Source organism: Lethenteron reissneri, chromosome 11 (assembly GCF_015708825.2).
Source record: "Lethenteron reissneri isolate LAM-NWPU_2019-01 chromosome 11, ASM1570882v1, whole genome shotgun sequence".
In the NCBI taxonomy this organism is placed as follows: Eukaryota; Metazoa; Chordata; class Hyperoartia; order Petromyzontiformes; family Petromyzontidae; genus Lethenteron; species Lethenteron reissneri.
The window spans coordinates 2,224,903-2,252,345 of record NC_083789.1 but is presented as its reverse complement, the minus strand read 5'-3'; the positions used below and the strand labels follow the sequence as shown (position 1 = coordinate 2,252,345).

The following is a 27,443-nucleotide window of genomic DNA, read 5'->3' as shown; positions in this document are numbered from 1 at the left end:
AATTACGTACACGTACATCGTCATTTGGTCTTCCAATTCCGTTCTGATGACGTATGTGAATCGTACCGAGGCTCCCAATAAGGCCATGCGGGAGGGCGTGTGGCACAGTTTGGTGCCAGCTATCGTAGAGCACGGTCGTGTCACTACGGTTCTCTGCGGTGAGAACAATGTCTTTAAAAACAACGGTGCTACGCTTCCCTAAATAAAACTAATGCTGAACCGCTTGCGCGTTCTGAGATTCGGCGGTGAACGGGACACCCATCCTGCAAACTTGCAGTTGTCTCAGAATGGGAATGGGTTAACATCTGCTTGAAGCCGGCGGAAGTCCGATGAAGCATTATATTCATGTGAGGCTTCACAATCCCTTCAGGTGATTTTTTTTTTGCATTGTACTATGCCACTTGGGATCTGCCTTCTCGCTATATGTGTATCGGTGTTGTCATGTGCAATGCAGCACTCTCTGGTGGCTGTATAATTCAGCTCGTATTTTTTCTGATCCCATCAGACAATTGCAATTTATACTTCCTCAATAGGTTGTGTGTTACATTTCTGAGTTTTAGATTGATGTCTGTTTATCTGAGCTCATGACTTAATCCAACACTTGGGAGGCAAGGGTTGGTGGATGATACACTTCCAACTTTTCTGGCCTGTGAATTTGCCAGGAGTCAATGGGTTGTTAACCCATCTCTGCAGAACCTTTAGGATTAAATACCCTCTTCTTCCCACACACTACGATCCTTCGTGGAATTTGCCAAAAGTCCTCATGTAGGACTCTCTTGAATACGAGTCTTGATTCTCAGTCAGGCTTTTGAGGATAAATACATTCCAGGATTATAACTGCAGCAAACTAAGAGCAGTTTTGTGATCTGTCCAGGTCGGCAAAACCTTAATACCCTCATAATGTAAATTGAACTAATCACTGTCTCTGCAGAGAGATAGTAATTGTTTTCCCATGGTAAAAATCATGCTCACAAACTTCAAGATCATTTCCCCCACCCCACATTTTTGCTGACATCCTTAATTATTACAAACAACAAAGCAGTTTCCTAGAAGTGGCTTTTTGGCTTTGAAATTGTATGCCCTAATTCAAGCGGTAAGCCAGCAGCAACATTGAAAGCCTCGCTATAATTTAGGGGCAGCTACACATGACTAAGCCAGGCTTGGCTCTCATATGTAGAAAAGGTGATTCTCTTAGACTGTAAACCAATAACTCAAAGAAGGAAAAAAATTGGTTTGATGCTTAGTTGAACATATGCCAGTAAGGAACGGTATAAACCAAGTACTTTTCTGCATAGCTAAGAATACCGTTCAAAGTCTGTGGTAAGATAGACTTTAAATTCGAAATATAACATGTGGTTCTGAAGTTGGTAGATCTTCCCAAGAGTAATCTCTACTAGATTTGTAGATTGTGAGTCATTATTGATCAAGGTTAACATTGCTAAAAAAATATTCTTATGAAAGTTATTTGTGAACAAGAAAACGAAAATCATTTAGCGGGAGTTTACAATGAAATAATTTAATATAACCATTCTCAATCTACCAATGGATGATGGCCTCCTCTCCCCATATTTGTTTGAAAAAAAATTTCTTCCACACTTTAGCTGCCTGGTCAGTGTGGGTTGGTCAAGTGAGGAGAGGGAAAGTCCAAATCTGATATCACTTGCCACTGATATTAGCCATGGCCGGAAATCGAATTTGGGTTTGTGGGTTCATAACACAATTTGCTTGCTACTGTACCAGTGCCCCAACCCCTCACAGGAGTGTATGCTGACTGCTGACTAACAAATATTGTGCACCACGATTAAGATGCAACGCTAATTAAAATTCAGCTCTTGAGAGCCTACTATCATAAGGTTGTGAGTTCAAATCAATTTCGAGGGTCATCTGAGCCCATTATACCGTAAAATTAATAATACTTTGTGGGAAATGAAGAGTGGTTGTCCTATCAATAGACTGCCATAGAAAATGACAATTTCCATCATTGGCTCAGAGCCAGCAATAGTAGAGAGTACAGCCTCATGCTCAGTGAGCTGACTTGTTGTGAGTGTCAGGAGCATACGGCCATTTGGACGTGTCAGCTACTCAAAACACCATACTGATGAGGTACAGATAAAAACATGTTTTTGGGTCTCCTGCTGACACATTTTCAATTTGTCTATTTGAAGGCTATAAATAGAATAGGCTACATAGCTATCATGTTTGATGGTGTGTCACCATGAGAGAGACCGGTCAGTGTGGTGGCAGTGTCGTCTGCCTGTGATCGATTCCCATTCTGGGTTTCTGTCTTGGCAGATGCCGACGGCGGTGAATCGTGCGTCTCGGTACGCAGCTCCGCTTCAGACGGCACCAGCAGCCAGTCGGACAGGAGGCGACGGGCGTTGCCGCAAATCCCGCTCGAGAGAACGCACTCGGACGGGATCCCCACCACTGCCGTGGGGCCATTCCTGGCAAGACCCAGTTCGGGGACGGGGGCAGTCGAGGAAAAGGACGGGGCCAGAGTCGTGGCTGCAGACGGTTTGGCGAGCCAGGACGGTCAAACGGTGGCCGAACGACCCGCTTGTGGTGGAAACATCTGGGAGATTGATGTCACGTGCACGAGCGTGAAGGAGTCCTGCATCATTGGGCCTTGCGCACCTTGTCCACGAAGACAACGGGGACGGAAAGAAGCGATGCTGGCGATGTTAAAGGAGGCCCTCGGCAGCCGTCGCAATCGGACTCTGGCTTCAGTACGCCAAAAACGTCGTCCTGCCAAAGCTAGCGATGAGCAAAGGGACAGCGTGGGTAGCAGGCAACAGTCAACTAAATCGGACACGAGGCCAGAAAGCGAAGGCGGCCCGTCGACAAGGCCCTTTGGAGACAAACCCTTGAAAGCCATCGGGCTCCTCAATTCATCCTTGCAGGACGAGGTCCTTGGGCGACCACGCAGTGCCTCGGAGAGCCGCCCCACCCGGCCGAGCGACGTGCAGAAGAAGGGCGGTGGCAAGGCGCTCGTACGCCAGGGCAGCTTCACGAAGGAGCGGCCAAGCTCGTTGGTGCCAATCGAGATGCTGCCGCACATCAGCACCGTCGCGCCTGCCGAGAGCCAGTGTAAAGGTACCGAGGCACGGTCATCTGCGCCTTCGTCGGAGGCACCAAAGGCACGGAGCGGCTCGAGGGATGAGTCTGAAGCAAAGGGAGGTGCTGCTGTCGGCAAAGATTTTAGCGCGGGGCACAGGGAGCGGAGCAACGGCGGTGAGACACGGAAGAGAAACGATTCCGGCAACACGGCGTCCAGCACGGACACTTCTCTGCTGCTGAAGGAAACCGAAGCAGCCGTGGCAGCGCTGGAGGCCAAGCTGTCGGTGTCGGGTGGTTGGGAGGGCCTACGGAGCCCAATCCGTTCCCCATCTCCCGAGTCCGATGTGGACACCTCGAGTACCGTGAGCCTGGTGAACGGGGAGGGCCAGCGGAAGTCTGTGACGCAACGCAAGGCCTCCTGCCAACGCCCGCGAGAAACTGTCAGAGCTCCGCAAGGCGCGCTCCGTGGATCCCGGAGCGAAGGCGGACGTCGCGTTGGGCTCTCGTCGCACCAGGCCCGGTGTGGACAGGGTCGGAACGGTCGCCCGCCCGCCTTCGGCGGACTGGACGACGGACGACGATCGGCCGTCTTCCTCCACGGCGCGCGCCGCGTCCTCGGATCGCGCGTCCGCCTCGCGTCCTCCGCCGGGGCTCACCTCCACGGACGAGCTCATGAGGACGAAGCTGGAGGGCAGAAGCGCGTCCGCGGCGGCGATGATGTCCAGGGGCGGCGGCGCCGTGGGGGTGCCGCCCCGGGGCGGCTTCATGCCAACGCCGCCATCCTCCAAACCGAGGCCGACGCGAACGTCCCTGATGCGGCGCGCCCGTCTCGGCGACGCGTCGGACAACGAGTCGGGCGACGTGGACCGCGCCTCGGTCATCTCGGACGTGTCCACCACGAGCTCGACGGGGGCGAGGCCGTCGCCCCAGCCGGGGCCTCGCAGGAGCCTGTCCCGCATCGACCTCCTGGCCCAGCCCCGGCGGCCGCGCGTCTCATCCTCGCGCAGCGACACGGAGGCCACCGTGGTGAGCTCGTGGCAATTATCCGTGCTTCCTGTTGGATATCTAGCAAGTGGCTTCAGAACCACTGGTGTGGAGAGGCACCACCACCACCCCATTGCTTTTCCTTCCTTTTCTTTGTATCACGGTTGCGGAGTGCAGGCCCAAAGGACAACAATGCCATGCAGTTATCCAACAACTAACAGCACTGTTGAAGGTGTAATGGATAAGAGTTTAATTATGTGTTTTTTTTTAATTGAGCAAGGTAATACGAAGTTGGGAAAAGAGACCATGGGAGGCAATTCTAAAGTTTCACAGTTTTAGGAAAGAAGCGGAAAGAGAGTTTTGACGTGCATTGTAGTAGATGAGACTGAAACAGTCTGGGAGACAAGAGTGCTCAACATGTTTCGGAATCATTGAGCTTATTTGAGTGTGGAGATCTCTTGGCTTCATTATTATTAGACATTAGCTCCCACACTTGCTCAGCGAGCTCCACATTAAATCCTTTTGATGACTGCTCCTCATTCTCGGAAGCGAGCGTCACATGCGTTACGCGATCTCACCGTTGCTCGTTCTCTCGCCTGTGCACGTAGATGTCTCCGGCTTCGGGCCGCTCGAGCCTAGGAAGCCGCATAGCCGAGGCGGGCAGGGGCAACCTCGCGGCACGCCTCTCCGGAGCGGCCCACGGGACGCCCGGCTCCATGGCCAGGAGCCGCACGTGCAGCGAGTCGCGCGACCGCGAGCCCCGCAGCCGCTCCTCGAGCTCCACGCACAGCTCACCGTCCGGTATGGCCACCGTCCTTGTCGTCGTCGCCGTCGTCGGAGCCACGGTGGCTAGGAGATGTTAACTACCTCGCCTGGTATGCAGGAGGGCGTGGGTGGATCCCGGCCCTGACGCCTGCTGTATATTTGGAGTTTGCGTGTCTCTCTCCTCGTGGTCGCGTGGATTTTTTTCTCTGGTCCTCCAGTATTTAGAAACAATTTAGAAATATGCGTTCAGATTATTTGGATTATTTTACTGCTATAAATAGTCAAATGATAAGCCACTTCGTTGAGCTATCATTGGTGGCCAGGTCGCTTCTGAAAAAGAGCTACATAGCTCAGTGGGCCTTATCTGCTAAAATAAAAAAATGGTTTAAATAGTTTAGTTTCGTCATCGTCAGCCATGATCAATCCACTGCTGGATGAAGTCCTCCTCAAGCCGCTACGACCTCGTGCTGTCCGACGATGCAATAATAGGCGACAATGATGGTTGAGTGTGATGAGCATACTCGGGTAAACTGGACGAAGTGTAGTTTTTACACTCCGACTACTATGTCAAGATTTAAGAGATGGCCATTGCTTCCTTCTACGAGCTTCTGTAGAGCCCTAAGCAGCAGCGCCCTCCTCTACATGTGTTTGGGGTGTCATTGTTCTACTGAAGGCCCCGCTGCTCTTGATGATTTTTACTCAAGGAAATTAATGTTTTCAGTCCGAGCAAGTTCCACTCCATTTGAAGTTGTTTTTGTTGCCTTAATAATTGTGATTTTTTTTTCCCTCTCTCCTGCGATAAATTATCCGTGTTGTTTCATTATCATCGTCATTATTGTCTTTACAAAGTGTGTACACCAACCTAATACACATTTATGACCCTTAGGTGGATGAATTTTGGAATATACAACTATTTTCAACCTTGTAAATAACATCAAGGAACAGATTCTCCAAAAAGTTGGTCAAAATTTTTCACATAACAAATTTTCTTTATTGTTTGGCAATGGAACCATTGACACATTTTTGTCATTTTCTACTAAAACTGACATTTTCCAACCACATGAATTGGGCTCCAAATGTTACAGCTTTCTCACAAGGCATCCCACCCATGCACTGCCCATTCCAAATTGGCTGCTTAATCATTCCTGCACTTTGCTGCTTTGGTTATTTTCAGCCACAATTCTGTTTGATTGATTGCAGAGAATGTCTAAGATTGATTGTGGGAGTGAAATGTCCCCTTAATTGAAATAATGACTTATGTTACGCTCTCGTGTGATTGTAATACATCTTAACATTTGAGTTTTGTATTATTTGTTACCATGATTAATGATATAATATACGACATACAATCCAATGTCTAATAATTAACAAATGGGAAAAAACCCCACAAGATCCAAGGATGCAATCTCCACCTCTTATCAATCCTTGAATCACCAGGAGGTTAAAATGAACCTATAAAATATCACAATTGTTAGAAGAAGCAAATGCATTTGGCATGACTTTGACTGTGACTTATCGTTGGTGGACGATAGCGATGGTTCTGACAGAGACAATGTACGTGAAGGCATCAGCAAAGTGACATTAAAGTTTTGACCAACAAAAAAGTTACACGGTTAAGAGTTGGACAAGATGGATGAGTGAATGGTGGAATTCTAATTGAGTATCATGAATGCAGAATGCCAGTAAAGGTTACAATCATGATGAGGCTTGATTGCGGTAAATATTTAATTACATTGCCTTCGCTGTCATACATCATTTAATGAAAATATAGTAGGACCATGATGATGAAACGATTGTAATTATTGATGTAGACAAGGCTGAAGGTGATGACAAGTGTTGACAGCAGTGATGGTGGCAGTGGTAATGATGATGACACACTTAAAAACGAGTATGTAGATAATGATGATTTCTTTTTACTGTTGAAGTAATGCAAATTATATTTTTTCAGAGATCTGCTTTCCTCCCATCATACGCAATGCTAGTGGTAAGGGCTGCAGTGTGTTCTGCTTTGGTAGAAAGCTTGATATCTGCTGCTTGGTTTGCAGTGCTGGGAAATGAAGTAATGTCTGTCATTGTGTCCAGTTGTGCGCTTTTCAAATCTTGCTTGATAATTGCACGTATGGTAAGCATAAGAATCACTTGATGAAATGATTGATTCTTACAAATTTCGCGAATCGCCTGATGAAGCTGGTTGTAATCAACAGCGAAACGTTGTACTCTAATTGTAAATGTCGTGGGTGTTTTCTCCAACACACCGGTGTGCTGAAGTAGTAAATAATTTAAAACGTTTGGTTTACGTGACAAACCTTGCTAATTAGCTGTGTCGGGTGGTGGTGGGTGTAATGACACATTTATATTATGTGATCTAACCCAAAACAACCCTTTATTGAAGTTGTTTGTGACTTTCCCAATTTCTATGTATTACAAGGGATACGTTTTGGATGGTGACACGTCAAACGTTTTATCGCCCGTTTTCCTCTAACGCACAGACCCGCGAGACGTTTTGAAACAACGTTGCACGCTTTCGATTTTTGCTCTTGCCGCATCCCAACACACAAGGCACGCGCTGGCGCCAACGCTTGACCGACTACACCTCCACCTCGGAGGACGAGTTCGGCGCCAGCCGTGGTGGCGGAGGGGCCGCCCCCCGCTACTCAATCCGGATGCGTGCACCGGGAGCTCCCGCGGACACCAGGGGGGGCGCGACGCGGGGTGGGCCCGCGACGGCCACGCTGGCGGCGCCTCACCACCACCACCATCACCGGCCACCGTCCGGATCATCGTCCTCCACGTCGACGGTGACGTCTTCCCGGCCCCACTCTGGCGGCGTGGGAGCGGCGTTGCCGCCCCGCGGCGCGGGGTCCGCGGCAACAGGCGGCGGTGCCGTGGCGCCGGGCGGCAGGAGGGGCGGCGGCGCGAGTGGCGGCGGGGCGGCTCACACGGGCGCCGGCAAGCCGCAGGCCAAGGGCGGAGATGAGGATTACCTGAGGCACTGGACGGTGCACAGCGAGGAGATTGCAAGGTGGGTGCGGTGGCTGCGTCTCACCGTGAAGATGTGGTTGTTGTTGTTTTTGTTGTCAGCCTGCGAGTCCCATACTGCTGGGTAAAGACCTGACCCCATCTTCTTTCAATCTTTTGTTTTATTTGCCGTTCTTGCCCGGTGGTGGCTTCCCAATTCTTTGATTTCATTGCACCAAGTCTTCTGCCATCTTCTGCTTCTCACCGTGATACAAACGCACTAAACAATCGGGGTGGATTGACACATCGATTCACCAATTTAGATTTTGAAGGTCACCATAGATGCATCGATCCACGCAAGCATCGATGCTTTTGATTTGTATATGCTGTATACAATGGGTTCGTGTCATCTCTGCGGCCGCGAATGATGCAGCTGCATAGGTTTTATTATTGAGGCTGTTATTACCATGTCAAAGCACCGAGCCATTGAAAAGCTGGGTTTGATTTCATGCAGCCATCTTGGATTGAACCACATTCTCAAGCGTAACGAGTTGATGGTCTCCGCTTTTGCGGCCGTCTGGAATGCTCTTCCTTCCGATATTAAGAAGCCACTGGAGCTTTGCTCTTTTTAATCTAAATTGAAAGCTCATTCTTTTTAGCTACTTTTGTGTTTAGTTTGTTGTCCTTCCCCAACACCTCCAATTAGCACAGTTGGCTACCTACGGTGCGAAAGAAGTTCAACATGCATACATACCACCTTTCTTTACCTGCTCGGCTCCTCATTCTTCATGCCACCTGCCTCCCGGCCGGAAAATCAGTTCTGGCCGTTTGGTCAGATCCTCTGTTGTTAAGTTACGGCGCGTAAGAAATTCAACAATGCATTCAACCAATGTTGCACGTGCCACAAATCGACTTTGACGGACACCCCTTGGTCTCGTCGTCGACGTCCGCGCATGTTTTGTGACGGCCACACGGTGACGGGGCCGACCTCCTGGCATGCCGCAGGATCAGCAAAGACCTCGCCAAAGACCTGGCCATCCTGGCACGCGAGATCCACAGCGTGACGGGAGACCCGGACGGAGTCAGCTCATCGGGCACGGCACCCAGCACCACGGGCAGCACGGGACCACCCACCCCCGGGTCTTCGATCGACGCGCGCGAGGAGGTACACAAATGACAGTCGTACGGTGCCAGAGGGCACATTTGTCAAAAAAGGTTTTTTCGTTTACAGAAGTATCTCTTCATATTTAAAGCCAGCAACATGCTATTGTTTAGACATAGCGGGTTTTCTCAGAAATATTATTGAGAACAGAGCTAGACTGATCCAATGGTATGTTAATCTCATGGTACTTTTATTTACTAGAGGATGACATTTGGTGTTGTGGTTATTTGAACTTGGTGAATATTGCCTAATCTGTATTTATTAAATAGTATATATTCACATGATGCAGTTACATTTATGAGAAAATGTAAATGCACCGCAACTTAACTGGCCAGATGACTGCCAGAGTGCTTCTCTGCCAGAGATCACATTTGCATGAAGGCCATGTTAGTAAATTTTCTGTCATTAAGATATCGCATGAGCATCACATTGTAGGCGTGTCCCGACATACTTAGATGTACGAATGCACTAGAGATGAACACGGAATGTTAGACTTGGCGGTTTCTATTCTGATGCCAGTAAATTGGAAACCAATTGTTTTTGTCAGTAATCAACCACAATGTTGACTGATTATGGGGTCGACGCATAACAACACAATGTAGTGTACAAAGGAGGTGGCTGGGGATAGATTTAGTGGGGATAGCAAATGGGGTACCTGTATTGACGTCCTTCCGATTCTCTCCTACGCCTCGCACGCTCCCGTGGATACAACTCTCACCCTTGTCATCTCCAACACCAAGTCTATCTCACTCACCTCCATCTCATCATCCCCACCCATATTTTTCGCCGCTATTTAAACAAATGTTCATCTTGCCCTACGTTCCGGTTCCACGTGGCCTTCAGCTCGCGAAGCATCCCGACTCCTTCATTTATCCGTTCTTGGTGGGCCTCAGGTGGTGGCGTGGCCCAGCAGTAGCGCGTTTGACGCTTGTTGCAGAAGTTCGCTGTTCATGCCCGGCAGTCGCCCGGGTTATTATTTTTATTTATAAAGAAACGCACGTGCCTAAAGCACCAGTGGTATTTCATATTTTGGGAAATGTGGCGGCGTTATCACGTGTCTCAGTATCAAGTAGAAAAATATAAAGTCAATAACTTGTTCATCTCTAGAGTATTCGTATGAATATAGTTCTTCAAAAAAAATCCATACATTTTACGATGATAATCAGTGTCAAAATTGTATATATTACATTGCTGATCGATTCGTGAATACTCTTTTTTTTATCTTATTGATATACAACATTTAAATGTAGAAAACAATCCATCGAATGCCATTAACTAGTCACATCTAAAAATATAACAATGCCCGAGTAAAGGTAATTCATTCGTTGACGTTGCAAGAACTGGCTGCTGGCTGTCTTTCCTTACCGTCTGTGCCTGTTTTTATTTGTCGAGCACAACACACCCCTGAACTTTTCCCCCTTTGCTGCTTCTCTCCTCTCTGCGGTCCCTCCCCCCTCCTTGTGCCCTCCTCTCCTACACTCTTCCCCGCTAGCTTGTGCCTCGCATCTTTGATGAGAGCCTGAACTTTAAGAAAGTGCCGCTGCCGGAGAGGCCTTGCGGGGATAGCAATGATGCCACCGGGGGTCAAAAGTTATCAGAGGTCAAAGATCACTTTACTCCCATCACGAGGAAGAGAACCTGGAGTAGAGATGAGGTCGATAAGAAGCTTTGAGTGTCGATCTATTTGTGTATTTATTTAATTGTTTTATTTTGAGAGTGTCTTAACCCTTTCACTTTGTGGTTAAATTAAGGGATGGTCGTTAGGAATGATGTGTTTCCTAGTTGGGTACATGCTCATGCCGAATTATGTGGGTTTCAATGTCTGGTGGTGGTCAATGGGAGTGGCATTCAAATGCTGGCAGCAAATTACTTTCCGTAAAAAAATAAGAGGCACGTGCATTTTGAGTGTAATATTAAGTGTCTTGATGTTTAACTATAACTTAACCAACCCATGTGGCTAAATGATTCAGTGAATCAATCCCTGGTGTTTGTATTTATGTTCATTAAGAGTACTGTGCTTGAGCAAATCGTACTTTGTTTGGCCGATTAAATTCATATCCCACAATTGTTTACAGAACAAATCAAGGTATCAGGATTTAATGTGTAAAGGTGCAGTTCGGTCGCATTTGGAAAGCGCACTTTTTGCCATTTCACCGTAATTATTTGAAAACACGACAACTTCAAAGGGGCAAAGTGGGATAATAAGACACCAAAATAACTGACAATACAAGGAAATAGCATTTCAACATCTCACATATCATTAGGCATATTGATGCAAGTTTAATTGTTAAATATGATTGGCACACTTTTTCTAAATACTCATGTCAGCTACAGGAAAATCGGCTCACGCTTATCTCCCACACAGAATTTGTAACCAGTATACGGTGAGAAACCCCACACTGACTCTCAAAGCCGTTAATTCTCCAATTTAACAATGGTGTTTGTTAATTGCATTCACTGCAGACACGAACTGGTATGGAAGTGTGATGAGAAGTGGTATTCATCTACAAAGGCCTCTGAAGAAGTAATCCTTTTGAAATGCGTCATACATACTCTTCATCAATTGCAGGCTTTAATCAACTGAAGTGATATGCACGGTTCCAATTATGGGTATCGCAGCAGGCACATTATTCAGCGTGTGAATGACGGGTCCTGGTTATCGCATGAGCACATTATTGTAGCATTAATCAAGCAGGGTAGACGCTGAGAAGCCAGGAACCCACATTTAAAGGGGCAGAGCACAAAGAACCTGTGCCCACTAATGTTATATTCTTATACAGTGTGGGGTTGTGGGTTGGAAGTGACTAAAGGTATGTCCTTTTCTCATTATTTCACAAGCATGACTGATAATATGGTAATCCAGTTTTTATTGTAACCCGAATACAATGCACTCAACCCAGCTCGCCCAGATTCCCCGCTGCGTTGGCTCACATTGCCATGCTTCCACGTGTGCCGAATGGAAACACATTTTAGCTTAAATAGAATTTGTTTTTTGGGAGGCTGTAAGTTACGCTCCTATTGCGTCAGTTTTCCACGTGAAATATTTCACTTGGCAAGTGCGATATTGAACAAGTGCAAGACTTGACCTAACGTTGCAGACGATGTCTCGTGAGGCTTTACACAATGTATTTGCTTCAAGCGAAACGCACAAAGATGTGTAAGCACGCAGCGTCTGTGCGTATACAAGAAAAAACATCCAGCGTTTCCTTTAAGAAGTGCACTGTGGTCCTCTTTGCTTACGTCACCATCAAAATAAATGAGCAAATGTGACCGACTGACAGCTTTCGGCATATGCAGAGAGGCTGCGTCTTCGACACACAATTTCGTGTTGCTTGAAATTCTACGGTTTTCCGGGTTACACTGTTAATTATGTAATGGTGGCGTTTTCTCATCATTCACACATTTTATTACATTGTATTTAACTGTTTTTATAATTCGAAGCCAAGGACAGGAGACTGTGAGAGTGAGGTGACGAGGTTCAGGCCTCCTGCTTATCCTCCGTCACAGTTTATGTGCATTGTTTACTGCTGAAGAGAACTGCTTGAGAGCAGCACCATTACACATTGTATCGCTCCACTGGCTATGACTGGCAATAGCAATCGCAGGGATTAGGACATGCACTGTATTCAATACATTTGGCGGCTACTACTGTTGTATAAATTGGCTGTTTAACTTTCAATCTTTAAATACTTTTATGAAGATGACAAAAAACGCGAACCTGCATTGAAGCTGTATTTTACTGAACGACAAAAATTTGCAATCGCTATTAACCCAAATTTCTTTTCATTTACAAAAAAAAATTCAGTTACCGGTCGCTCACAATTTTACATGGACCTCGATTATGGAAAATTCCTTTTTGATTTTAATGAGTGGAATCCTTGGTGTGATGGACAGTGAGACATTGTATAAGATAATTGTTTGGAATTTCCAAATAACGTTGAGTACAGTCTGCTGATACTCATATCTGTGAGGTGAAGCATTTTTTAAAATTACCTCTTGAAGGCATCGGCTTTTTAATATTCTACCCATGTGCGGTTCGAGTCCCCAGTCGTGAGTACGGCTCTACCAAGCCCAAGCACAGCGATGTTCACCCCCCCCTCCATAAAAACAATAATTCAGCTTATACTCCTACAATTTACGTGAAATATGATATATGTGAAAGGGTTAAGGCTTTTTCAATCTATTTCCTACGTTTTAAGTAACAACTTGTCTGCTTTTAGCCAAATGGAACATGTTACTGCATGCATGGCATGGATTTAAACAAACACACGGTGGTTTACATTTTGTGTTTGTGGCTCTGATGTCTTTTGAAAAGGAGTCTAAATATTTTGAGAATGGAAATTACTAGAATGTTGTGATTATCGTATTTCAGCAATTCTATTTACTAAATTATATTCCTACTTTGGTAATTGATAAAGTTACATTTTTTCAGTCATATTCGGTGTCATAGAATAAACACATTTGGGTAACAATTCTAAAAAGATGTGTTTGTCATTAAGCCCTCTTAATATCCATTTCTCAAAATGTTTTACCCTTCTGGAATATACCTTTGTATGTATCACCAACATTCGTAATGTATGTGCACATTAATTGTCATTTGTCACAATGCGCATTGAGATTGCTAAAAAAAATCATTGATGCTCGAGGCTTTTGCAAAAATTTTGCAATTTTCTACCCACGTTGCACGTTTTCACCGGCGTGTGGATACAAAATCAGATGACCCATCAACATCGTCGCAGCTGTTGTCGTAGTCTGCCTGTGAATCAGTAAAGGTTGTTTATTCCTGGGAAAATAACGTGGAAGTGCTTTACAATTGGGAATATTAAAATGCACAAATAAATAGCAATAAATGAATGGAGATGCTCATTATGGGTATTAAAGCTGAACTGCAAGGATTTTGAAAGATAATTGCTTAAACTATGCTTATTAAATTGGTTTTGCTTTTCAATCAAAGATTTTTCATCCATTAGTAGTAATTTCGTGTAAAACTAATTATTAATTGCCAGACCATGAACTTTGTTTTACAATGTTCGTGGTGGTGTTTGATCAGTCGTGTATCTTATATATACAGCTCTTATATTAATCCACGCTGGAGGCAAAGGGATAAAGAAGTAAATGTGCCTATTCATGTTGACGCATTCGTGGCAGGGCATGTCAATGATAGAGCTTGGTATTGACAATTTTCATCACGGAGCGATCATATCATATATATCGTCATGTTTTCATCGTTGCATTGGGAAGTGCCCGGACGAAGTCGTGATAGTGTGACAATCGGATGTGTGCGGGAGCAATCGGCGTTGATAGGAAGTGATCGTGTTGATTGGAACGTGCGATAGTGCGATGCGAAGATGCAATGCAAGGTTAGGATTTGAAGTGGGATTTGGAGAGTGGCGTGCGATTGGCTGATGGTGCATGTGGCTTGTATGATTTGCGTCGGACGCGTGTGATAATGGAGTAACGCGACGATGTGTTGATGGGCCTCGCTGTCTGGGATGGCAGGTGGTGCTTGATACCCTGATGCTCACCTCCATCGCCCAGCTCTCTCAGCGTATACGCTCCGCTACCGACAAAACCACCTCCAAGATCCGGTGGGAAATTACAACGTTGGGCTATTATATTGCCAGAGATTTAGCAGCATAGGAGCCAATGATTATGTTTTAATCATACTTTTATTGTTAACTCCTATGTAGAATTACTTGTGTGAGAGTACAAGCCAAATCGTATGCATACCATGTGTATAAACACGAACCATCTGAAGGTGTTTTGCTTTTTGATTCATATGTTTTCTAAAAACTAATGAAGGGATGTGTTCGAGTGAATTTGAGATTTAAAAGCCACAGTTTAGTTTTTTGGAATCAAGAATGGGTGAAAATGACCGCAAGGCTTTTCCGATCTCAATTTTTTCCACTGCTCATGCATCAAACTATATCGCATAGATCAGTAAACACGGGTAATATAGGAAGCGCATAGGTCATACTGAGGTGGAAGGTCATGTAGTCGCAGCTAAAACCTACTCGTGCTTTGTTAATTGTTGATCGTGTTTCTCTCTCAGTTACCTGTTTAAAGACCAGGACCTTCCCTGGGAAGCGATCGAGTCCAAGCTCAGCTTCGATGGCGAAGTGCCCCTCCTAAGGACCACCAGCAGGGTAAGCACTGGGGCTGGTTCCCACTGGGGCTGGTTCCCACTGGGGCTGGTTGCCACTGGGGTTGCTGCGTGATGGCAGTGCTCTACGATACATCGTAGGGTGTAAGATCCACGACAATTGCATTGTTCTATTTAAAAATATAAATTTTTATTTATCATTACTCAGATTTTTTTTCTTAACTACTTAATTTCCTGCCAAAATATGTATGAAATAACAATGATTAAAGCAAACCGGAGTACCTGGTGTGCGTCGGGCAACACTCAACCAATCTCTGTCCTGATGGAAATTAATTCCACTTCGTCATATGTCATACCCTTGCAATCCCGGAGATGGCGACATTGATACCCCGGGGAGGGAGTTTCAAGTCTATGTGATCCACCAACACCAGAGGTCGCAAACGGGTTTTGATTCCTTACCCGTACCCGTACCCGGCCGCACCAGGGTCGCAAATGGGTACCCGTACCCGTACCCGGCCGGGTACGGGTAGCCGGGTATCGGGTAGGGTACGGGTATCGGGTACCCGGTTGCGACCTCTGACCAACACTCGCCTCCAGTGCTGACTTACAGACATACACCACCGCGCCCGACTAACCATATACATAACTCGTGTTTATTTAGTTAATATTTGTTAACATCTGTCAGTGTTGAGCTAGACGTGGCCAAGAGTAGGTTGGAGTGCTTTTGGAAAGCCGAGCAGTGTTTTTTTTATTGTAATCTATATTAATACCGTTATAATTTTGCCTTTCTACATTTAATCATTGCACGTCATACTGCATGCCCGTCTTATAAATGGTAATGCATTCGTTTTGAATACATTTCTCTTTCTGATTGCATTGCAGGAGCTGACATCCATTCTACAGGACCTGAGAAAAGTTGAGAAGCAGCTGCAAGGTAAGAAAATGGTGCCCACTCTGTGCTCAGCCGATGCCTCGTCATGGTGGCATCACAAGAGGTTACTGAGAAGGGAACGCTTGCGACTGAAACTACACGAGAGATATCCGGCATGTCAGAGACGACATATTGACAATTAATAACTAAGAAGAAAATGGGCTTGGGCAGGACCCACCGGTAGACAGGCGATGGACGAGACTGGTGACAGAATGTCAGCCAAAGGAGAGGACTCGTCCAAGAGGGCAATCGCCTTGAAGATGGAGCCATGAGATCGGTTCAAGTGCAGGAGAGTGCGATGGATGCGAGCGGCACTGGGCCGTGAGGGATGGGGCCTGCATGGGAAGGCCTTTATCCAGCAGCGGATTGATAAACGCCCGAGGATGATGACCCGAGGACACGTTTTTAGAGGGGGTTTTCTTATCTGCGTGTGCATTTTTGTTCAAATGATATTTGGTAATGCCACAAGTGACCAGCATGAGGAGCCCTTGGCCCAGGCAGTGATTATACGCACTTCATTGCATCATGCAGGAGCGCTTACGTGGCGTTCAAAACCAAATCGCCGTTCGCCACGAAGGAGCAAGTTGTTAACGTGGCCGCTTATTTGCAATGCTTTTTTCGTAACGTTTGAGTTTCGTGGTAAAGCACCAAAATGGCCTGTGTGATTTATAACCACGTGCACGCACAATGAAGCATCAAACACGCACAATCGCGCGCTGCATTTTAACTAAATTGTGACTGCAGATATGAGCGTTTTTTTGCATCTCGAAGGAACGGACTTGAATCTTTTGCAAGCCTAGTGGCTATGTTGGCTTGAGACCAACGGTGATGGGGCTCTAAACCACCGTGTCCAAGTAAAGGCGTATCGTTACATTTCTTAACTGTAGGCTTATTGTGGGGAGCGGTAGTGTTGTGGCGGTTAGCGCGCTGCGCCACAAACCCGGCAACCCGTGGTTGATTCCCGCTCACGACCAACACCAGTGACGATTATCTGAACCGGTCCTGGGCCCTTCCCTAGGTCGACTCGGCCTTATTTGAGTACCTGGTGCGGTGTGTATATACATTGCCAGTCGGGAGACAAAGGCGGCTGGGCACGGTGCTGGCCACCCACCCCCTTGTGTGCCGTTCGTAGCCTTCATCAGTGTTCGCTAACAGCACTAGCCCCAACAGTCTGAAGGCTATATTGGGGGATTTTTACCTTTGTCTCTGTAAACACAAAAAAAAGTAGGGTCTGTGGTCTGCGCTGTGGGCCGCATCGCGTTGCTCGGCATGATGTCCGACCTTTCACTCCACATGCTTGGAAGCCTCTCGAGGAGCAGTATTGAGCAGCTCGATGGATAACACGAGCCGCCCAATTCACGTGCTGAAGAAGGCTTCCAGCACATGGAGCGAAACGTCGAACGTCGTGCCAAAACACCGTGTGGTACAACGCGAAAACACACGGAGAGAGCTGTACAGCACAAGCCTTGACATACCGTTGGTATGGACCAGTGTAGGTCATCTGTAAACGCTATATACCGTGCACATTGCCGCAAGGTAACTCTTTAACATGGTATATTTCAGCTCGTTGAAAGTAAAAAAAATGTTGAGTTAATTGAAATGTCATGATTAATGACGGACAGATATATCATATGAGGTCCAAGACAGATCCATTGTCGTGTAACAGAACCAAAATACCTTTTAGCAAATGCAGTATTCAACGAATGAGCAAGCTTTAGATTGTTCGCCTGTATACCATTTTACAAAATACTATATCTTGTCAGGGGTCATCAGGCACTCACACTTGGTCGCTCATGTGTCCAGGGGATATTGTGGAAGGGTGCATCTTTATATAGCACAGTTATGCACACTCACCAGCCAATGTGTAACTTACACTGCATGGAAGGCATGTCGGGGGGCATCGTCAACTGTGGCTGGTGGTCTCGCTGACTCCACTGTGAGAGCCACGAAACTCCTGTAAGGGATCCAGAGGATGACTATAACCTGAGCCAGACACGGAGTTCAAAATCCTATTTCACAGTGCACGCACAATGATCTTGATCATCCCGTGCGTGCATGCAGTGCACGCCGTGTTAAGGAGGTGTATGGAGCTTACGTTTACATCCTTGTATTTCATGCGCAGAGAGCTGCCCCGATCTCATGGTCTCTCTGAATAAATATTATTAAATTGTAATGATATAAAACAGAAGAAAATACTGCAGTTCGGACACGGAATAAGCTGACCAGGATCCCATGGTCGGCAATGTGACAATATTGGAATGAAATAAGAGTAGAGGGAGACAGAAAGGCAGGTGAACAGATGCAGTTGTAATACATCAGCAGAAGGGCCTCCACTCGAGGGGGGGAGCTCTAGAGAGCCCCTCTAGAAGGTGGTTTGGCCTACGTGCCATGTTGTCCAAACGCCTTGGAAGAGGTGGAGTACCCACACTTTGCCCCACCACACGCAACCTGCTGATAGACTAACCGTGGTCTACCCATGAATATTGCCGCACGAACAGAGGCCGTGGGGGGGCGGGGGGGATTTGAGAAACTTTCACCAGCGTTTTCACGGCCACGTTGAGAATTCTAGCCAGCAAACGTGCGGCGTCGAGATTGCAGGCCACGTGTGCTCACCATTACACCATGGTGGCGTTCGCGATAAACGAGTACAGCATAACAAGAGGACCGAACAAGGTTGGTAAAAAATTATGTACAATGTAAAGAATGTAAAACTGGACTGTCATTTAATAACGTAGGAATATTGATATAACGTGTCCATTTCAAATGCCAATATCTCTCTTGCGGGGAAGCCAACTGCGGTATTTAAAGTATGGCTTTCCGTTGTATCCCAATAAATATGAATTTGTAAAAAAAAGGCATTACTGGAGAATTTAATTGTAACCTCATATTTTCCAAACCCAAGAATAGGAAACCTTGTTAATAAATATAGAATTTCTCGATCGTATAAGCAAGCGCGTGGTGTGTTGCTTGTATTTTTCAAATGTTGTCATGGGGATGCGGAGGCACAATACAGCGTGTGGGTCTGGAGAGGGCTAATACTACTCCGTAATGAAATATAAACGCCGGTGATGGGCCAGCACCTCGCATGCTCTGGACCCAACTTGGACCAACCAAACACAGAGCCCCCCATCGGTCGATGGAAATTGTGGCCCGATTAAACTTTCCATGTTTCCTCACCCCCCCCCCCCACTGTCCAGATAGTTTGTATTTCTTGTGGACTACTACTACCTTATCGGGAGAAAGTCCACCTTTACTGTTCAAGACAAGGTCACAGACAGTGGCTATTCATTCAATTATAAATGGGTAGTAAGGATAAAGGTACAGTCCTGCAATTGCTCGCTCACGCCACTGCTGGCAGAAAGGGACTCCACTAGACAGACGTCTGGCTATCTATCAAATATCGAATTGATTATAAGGCCCTGCTATTGACCTACAAGGCTGTCAATGGGTTTAGTCGCACAATGCTTACAGGAACTCATTCACTTCTTTACACCACCAATGAGGTCCTTGACAACTTCTGATATCTCCTTTTTAGTATTTCGAGGTCAAGGCTCCGTTTCTGGGGTGATTGGGCTTTTGCCGGTGCAGCTTCAAGGCTATGGAACGCGTTGGCCTCTGACAATAAAAGCAGTTTGTGTGTTTTTCTTGCATGGTGTTGCTGCCTTTTTCTATAGATACAGACATATCTGGCATTTTCACGTAAACACCAGCGAGTCAGATATACGACGTTGTACTACAATGGAGGAGTCTTTTCTTCCCCTCAATTACATGTCATTCACAATGTGCAGTAGATGTGTGTTGATCAGGAAGCATGAAAGCTGGACTAGCACCGTTAAACTAAGAATATCCTTAAAAGTTCAGAACTACAACAATATACGGCAATATCCCGGTTTACGTCGGGGACGCGTTCCTGAAAGGTGCGACAATTACGAATATCGAAAAGACGTCAATCGAAGCGGTGTACAGGCTAGTAGTAGTAGGTGGTGGTGGTGGCGAAGGCTGAGAAGCGACGGGTAACGAGAAAAGACGGACGATGCCGTCGGCGAAGTAAGTGTGGGGTTGAGGCGACGCAAATCGGGTATAGGTGTAGCGGTGTTATTTCACGCGGACAACTTTTTTTTCCTCCCGTGTCACTTTATTCGTACAGAACTCCTCGCCTTCAACGCCACGTATCTCACGTGCAAACCTTCCGCTTGTACTGCTCGTCTGCTCCGCTCGCTCGCGCTCTCTCGCTCGCTCCGCTAGCCTGTCACAGTACACTCTGCTAGCTTCTCCACTGCTAGCCTCCTGCTATACACTCTGCTAGCTTCTCTACTGCTAGCCTCCTGCTATACACTCTGCTAGCTTCTCTACTGCTAGCCTCCTGCTATACACTCTGCTAGCTTCTCCACTGCTAGCCTCTCACCGTACACTCTGCTAGCTTCTCCACTGCTAGCCTCCTGCTATACACTCTGCTCGCTTCTCTACTGCTAGCCTCTCACTATACTCTCCGCTAGCTTCTCTACTGCTAGCCTCTCACTATACTCTACGCTAGCTTCTCCACTGCTAGCCTCTCACTATACTCTCCGCTAGCGTCTCTACTGCTAGCCTCTCACTATACACTCTGCTAGCTTCTCTACTGCTAGCCTCCTGCTATACTCTCCGCTAGCTTCTCTACTGCTAGCCTCTCACTATACACTCTGCTAGCTTCTCTACTGCTAGCCTCTCACTATACACTCTGCTAGCTTCTCTACTGCTAGCCTCTCACTATACACTCTGCTAGCTTCTCCACTGCGAGCCTCCTGCTATACTCTCCGCTAGCTTCTCTACTGCTAGCCTCTCACTATACACTCTGCTAGCTTCTCTACTGCTAGCCTCTCACTATACTCTCCGCTAGCGTCTCTACTGCTAGCCTCTCACTATACACTCTGCTAGCTTCTCTACTGCTAGCCTCTCACTATACACTCTGCTAGCTTCTCTACTGATAGCCTCTTACTATACACTCTGCTCGCTTCTCTACTGCTAGCCTCCTGCTATACACTCTGCTAGCTTCTCCACTGCTAGCCTCTCACTATACACTCTGCTAGCTTCTCTACTGCTAGCCTCTCACTATACACTCTGCTAGCCTCTCTACTGCTAGCCTCTCACTATACACTCTGCCAGCTTCTCCACTGCTAGCCTCTCACTATACACTCTGCTAGCCTCTCTACTGCTAGCCTCTCACTATACACTCTGCCAGCTTCTCCACTGCTAGCCTGCCTATCCTCTTCCATCCTCGCCCGTGCCTCCAGCGAGGGATCAGCCATCACCGCTGGAGAGAACGAGGTGTGGAGAGGGGGTCCCGGACTTCTCTTGAATTCCCTCTTGTCTTCACTCCAACCAACCTCTGCCTCACACGTTCCTCTTTTATCCTCCTCCTCATTAAGTGCCCTCAGGTGGCCCTCGTCAAGCCGGTGTCTTCCCGACGTCTCGCGCACGTGTCCGCTTCCCCTGATCGCCTCTTGATTGGTCGCCTTCCTCTGATTGCTCTCTATGCGCCTGTTTGTCCTGACGAGACTTCACTGACCGCCGCTCACACGTGCGTGCACGCTGTTTGCAAAACCCTCCGCTACATCGAGATAAATAAAGTGATGACTTGTTTTGCGAGACAACGTTAAAGGGGGGCAGACGTAAATCGGTAAGTTGTTTGGAAACGTATCGCAAACACCCAAAAGCGACATTGACATTGTTAATTAAATCACGTGTTTTAGCATTGGTCAGTCCTTGCGTAGGGTCAGTGGCATCGCACCGCCGTCACGCAGAATTCGGCATCGGTGTTTACTTATCCGCTCTTCGCTCGGCACACCAGTGTCGTGCTCGGCGACCCTTGCTTGCAACAACCAGCATTACATCAATTGACCGGGCAGTCCAACGGTGCAATATGCTCTCTTATTGAACAGCCTTAGACAACATGCGCACAAGTACAGAATTATTAAGAAGTCCATACAACTTTTCCACATTCAATAATCCCGGAGCCCTCCTGAAAACAACCCTTGGGACTCGGTGTGGCTTCCCTGGGCAAATACGTAGTTGTCGTGTTCTATTTTAAATTTGGAATTATGAAAGGTTTAAACCAAGACTGGACTCCTGCACAATAGTATTTGACATTGTAATTATCCTAATTCGTTCATAAGGAATCTCTTGTATTGGTTTTTCACCATTAACAGTATCACCAAATGTTGCTGCTGTGTAAGGAAATATATTAGAAAAAAAACCTATACACCTCGGGGGGGGGGGAGTGCAAGTTGCATGGTTAATATGATTACTCACTGGAGTTTGTGTGAACCAAGTGTGTGATTAGAATCTGATGATAGCTGGAAGGCAAATATATTAATGGGTATTTTACCTGGTAAATTGTTCCCTGTAAATGTAGAAAACATATCAAATGTCATAACTGATGCAATTAAGGAATGATTATTTCCTTTGCCCAGGGCTTAAATAACATCATTATACTATAGATGTAAAAAAAGTGAAAATTGCAATGGATATCCTCTAGCCGTCAATTTGAAATAAAAATTCGATTTGATCATTTTGATAGTAAATGTGTGTATGGTATATTTGTGATCCGTGTCATTTACACCAAAACATTATTTTGCAGTAAATAAAGGTCGGGGAAAATATTTCTGTAAACACTTTTAATGTTGGTACCTACTATTAAAGGTTCTGTGCAATCAAAGTCAAGGCAAGACTAATTATATATTTAATTCCACGCGTTCCTAGTAAAAAAAGAATGTTTGGTTTATGTTAATGTAAGTAACTGAATAAAACAGTCTATTTGTAATTCCACTGCTCAATGAAGACCTCCTCCTGCATTTGTCACGGGGGCTGTTTGACCATACTTCACCGCGCTGGTCAGTGCCTGTGTTTGAAAGGGGGAGGGTGTGTGTGTGTGTGTGGGATGGGGCGATTAAATAGTTCAACATTAAGCGTAGCATCCTTTGTGTATCCTCAAAACTTTAGAGTAATAATAATTAAGGCTGCGGCAATAGTTCAAGATCTCGTGACACCCAAATTAGCCATGCATGCTGACGTGGGTGGTGAGTTTCGTCTGCTTGCGTGGATGTGCGTGTGGAGATCGCTGTCTGGAAGTTTGGTCGAATGTCTCTGCCCAGGTTATTGCAACATGCCAATTAACGAGGAATGGACATCCTGTGAATCATGTTTAAGGCCATTCTATAACTTAAGTGAATAACGCGTAATTGCAAGAGACCCTATTGGCGTGTTCCAGTTGGCGTCATGCACCCATTTGTACGTGCATTCTTTCATGTCAAAGCAAGGCCAAAAAAGTGTTTCCAGTCTATCGCAGACGGCAGTGAATTACATATTTCGTATTATTTCTGGCGAAGTGGCTGGGATAATTTTGTGTAGCTTTTGGCAAAAGCTTGGATACAAAAAACAATATATTAATTCGGTCTCGACTCTTATTAGTGACCTGCTGTGAATAAGATCGATGCATTTGCATACATTGGAAGACTTAATGTGAATTGTGCTGCTTTTGGGTAATGCTTTATACCACATTGACACAAAGTATGTAGTTGTGTCGAAAAGTGTTGAGTTAGTGCATTTGGAACACACTAATACAGCTCATATCCAGATTAAGAGTTTCTTTCCAAATACTTAGTACAGCCGAGTGCACTCCAAAGGGAGTGCTACTCTTGTATAATGTCCAGCGGATTCCCTTCCAGACATTCCGTTTATACGTTTGGGGGTAAAAGCAGAATATTGAAACTTGTTTTCCTTGTCTCTTCCCCTATCGCTCGACTCCTTTCTAGAGATGGCAGTTCTAACCCAGCAATCAGAAACGGTCTCAACGCACCATGTTTTGATGCATCATTATTATTTATACACCCGACTTTTGGAGGCTGAGTGTCAGTTGGTACATGGCTCAATTTTTCGGCACAAATATGTAAAAAAAAAATAGTGAGTCGAACGTGCTCTTTCATTTAAGGCAGTGCGAATGAAAGAAAGCATATGCAACTACAGTATCTGCGTTTAAGCCATCTCAAATGAGAAACGTTGATGTCAGCAGCTTTAACAGTAACTAAGTAAAAATCCTTCATTTATAATTGTGTAACTTCAATTGTCCTAGCCCCGCTCTTGAGGTTTAAGATGTTTAAATACGCGATATCGGATGACGAAAATGCAGCAAATCACTCTTGATAGAACATAATTGAGCATCAATTAGTGTTGGATTAGAGTGACCAATTTATTTGACTACAAAGCTATTCTGTTTTGCTACTGTCTCGTGTGATGTCATGCTCTGCTGACTGAAGGAGTGCAGGAAGGCCGACATGCATTGTGACGTGGTTCCGATTTACAGACATGTAATATTATTGGTTATAAGGTTAAGTACTGCCTTAAACGATTAACAGGCAGGACCTCATTTCTGTCGGTGACGCAAAGCCAATTGGTGAAACATTTATTGAAACCAATTGTTGCAACAACAAAAAAATCAACATGGTCAATAACACCGAGGCGTTGAATGAAAAAATATCGTCGATGTATCGGGCAATGGTCCTTAATAGTCCATGAATAGAGATATAGAGTGGAAAATTTTAGTTGGAGACTGCACTTTATACCATGGGGCCTGATAAAAATTACATTTAAAATTGTATCCTCGTGAAACAGTGTTTTAATTGGCATATAAAAAGCTACCTATTAGTAGCTATTGAGTAACAGACACACCTTTCAATAATCAACTGTGTATTGCTAAACAAACTCTTGATAAAATTATCAATCGTTGCCGGTAACGTCGCAAACTCCCCTTTGAGGGCTTATTGATGGTCAGTGTAGTCTGACCTAAACATGATTTGTCGTTTTTTGTTTGGCTACGTCCGTCTTGCAGTGATCAACTTCATCATTGACCCCGACCGCGTGTTGGAATCCGCGGGGACCTTGAACACGCCAGTGACCGCCACCACCCCGGCCAGGGCCGCGTGCGGCTACACGACGCAGTCCCCCGGCGTGACGGCCCCGCAGCTCGTCCACGCGACGTCGGCCGGCGGGCAGCCGACCCCCGCCGGCTCCCTGACCCCGATGCCGGCGTCCAGCGGCCATCCCGCCCCGTTCCCGGGCCACGGCGTCCCGTCGTTCGCCGCGGCGTACGCGCCGCCGTCGAGCGTCGGCCAGGAGACGAGCTCGTCGCAGGGCCGCGGCGTCGGACGGGACAACGGCGGCCCCCCCCCGCCGCCGCGGCTGTCCCTGCTCGCCGTCTCGGTGGACGCGGAGAGCCTCGACGGTTCGGGGACGGACGCCGGCTCGCGCTCCGCTCGCTCAAACGGCGCCGGCGGGGGGGGAGATGGCCAAGGCTCGCAGGGGTGAAGTGCGTCGCCGCTGAATTTGCGCTCGCTCGCGGTTCTCCTTCGCCAAGCCGACTGTGTGGACGGAGTGGATTCTAATTGGCTCTGTTCTTTTTGTTCGTAACCTGGGTTAGGTTGTCTAAAAGGAAAGAAATGTTTTGGAAATCGACGCGGTTTACGTGGCCTGTGTGTGTGTTTCTTGTGTACAGGCTTAAGCGGTTGCAAAATGAAAAATGATAGCCGATGAAGAGAGGAAACATTTTCAGGCCTTATTAAGAGCATGCTTGGACGGATATCTTATGTAATCACTGTGCGATTGCGTTAGATGCCAGGTGAAACATGCGTTTTGTGCAAAAACCCATCGAGGTGCATCAACTTTTAGTGGAACGTCTTTCTGGCAGCATTATCTTCCACTAGCCACCACACATTTGTCAAAACATGCATCCAATTCAGGTTATATATTGCATCTTTGTTCCAATGCTGTAATAATGACCACCTATTTATATTTCTTTGTTAATTATGAGCACCAACATTCAAATTAATGAGTTTAAAGTTCAGTATTGTATCTTTTTCATTTCCTCATTGTCTTGTCAAGTTACATTTTCTGTGTTATATATTTTTTTTACTTTTACATGGTTCCTAGATTTTTTAAATATTAAATTACAACAACGTGCACTCAGCCGTACTAAGTACTGTCAATCCTACTTCGTCCATGAGTTGTCATCTTATTAAGTAGCTCGCCAATTAATAGCACGGCAATAGTTGCAATGTATATCCATAGTGAAGTTGAGTTTTCTTTTTGCACTTAACACGCGTTTAACTTTAGAGAGAACAGCCCGCTCGTAAGGAATGCAGAATATTTACCGCTGACTCAGGGCCGGCCACCATGGTAGGCAAGTAGCGCCAGACACCGGCTTGTGCTTTACCGTATTGTCTGGATTATGCGACGCCGCTTGGGAAAGTAAGCCGTGGCCCAAACTAGTTCTCGCTATATCAATAACGTTCTACATAAAGCACACCAATTGGAATGTAAGACGCACCCCTATCTTTCGCCTTAATTTCTGGGGGGGTGGGGGGCGGGGGGCAGGAGTGGGCGGGGGGGTCATCGTACAGGGTGACCCAAAAAAAACGGGCCCCAACTCTAATAGGCCCCGTGTGCACGGGGCCCGTTTTTTTTGGGTCACCCTGTAATCTCGAGAATATGGTCGTGTGTTATCACACCGGTGGGATGGCACTGCAGGGATAGTGCTTGACACACGATTGGAAGGATTAGCATCTCAACTTTTAGTCAACTCAACCCACGATCACTCAGGGGTCGGTAGAATGAGTACCACTTTGTGGGAAATCAACAGTGGTGGTCCTACGTAGATACTCTGTTGGCGTCTGCCATGGGAGTGTAAACATTTCCACCACTGGCTCAGGACCAGCGATGGAGATAAGCGTCCACTCCATCGCTCATTTTGAGCAAGGAGGCGCTGACTTTTATTTTGCTTTTGCCAGCCAATCCCAAGAGTATCCATCGTGTCATTAACGATCGTCTGGTAGTGTACACTAGAGCCAATTCTATAGCCTGCACTCAAGACAATGGCACTGCTTTCATAGTATTTTAACTATAGTTTATGAAATGCCTCTTCTGTGAGTAGTAACAGGCATCTGGGGAGTTTAACATTGGCCAGGAATTTTCAATGTGGTTTTTTTTTTCCAAAGGGAAAATGGAATTTAGTAACTCAAGATTTTTCTTTTTTCAAAAGCGTAACCTAATTAAAAAAACGATACCGTACAATATAGTTCAAAGAGATTAAAAGATATCTTTTTCACGAGATACAAGAACATTTTTGGAAAGTTGTGACGTAAGCCATATTTTTTTTTACTATCCGTAAACTTGTTACGTTATTGCAACCAAACTCTCTAAGTGTCATTTGCAATGTTTTTTGTTTACTCCATTGAAAACATTGGAATACAGTAATGACGGTGTTTATTTTAAAGCTGTATTCGTTACAAGATTTATTGCAGAATTAGTTTCTTTTTTTTGTGCCATACCCTGTAACGCACGTACTGGATTATATTTTATAATGCGTACAGCTGGACCTGCGTGTAATATTCGAACTCCTGGGTGACATACAAAAATACATTTCATCCACAGTGGCTAAGGGAGATAGACTACGT

General features: G+C 46.1%; 1 protein-coding gene across 1 annotated transcript in view; it reads left to right on the top strand.

Moving 5' to 3' along the window:
- Positions 1-26,345, top strand: part of LOC133341267 (centrosomal protein of 170 kDa-like) — a 77,283-nt gene extending 50,938 nt beyond the window's left edge. Inside the window, 12 exon segments of the mRNA XM_061549764.1 lie at positions 2,293-2,624; positions 2,627-2,746; positions 2,748-3,476; positions 3,478-4,083; positions 4,650-4,842; positions 7,366-7,828; positions 8,770-8,929; positions 10,419-10,580; positions 14,426-14,514; positions 14,979-15,072; positions 15,912-15,963; positions 24,824-26,345. Coding sequence (XP_061405748.1) covers positions 2,293-2,624; positions 2,627-2,746; positions 2,748-3,476; positions 3,478-4,083; positions 4,650-4,842; positions 7,366-7,828; positions 8,770-8,929; positions 10,419-10,580; positions 14,426-14,514; positions 14,979-15,072; positions 15,912-15,963; positions 24,824-25,299 — 3,476 coding nt within the window. The 3' untranslated portion in view covers positions 25,300-26,345.
- Positions 26,346-27,443: the final 1,098 nt, after the last annotated feature.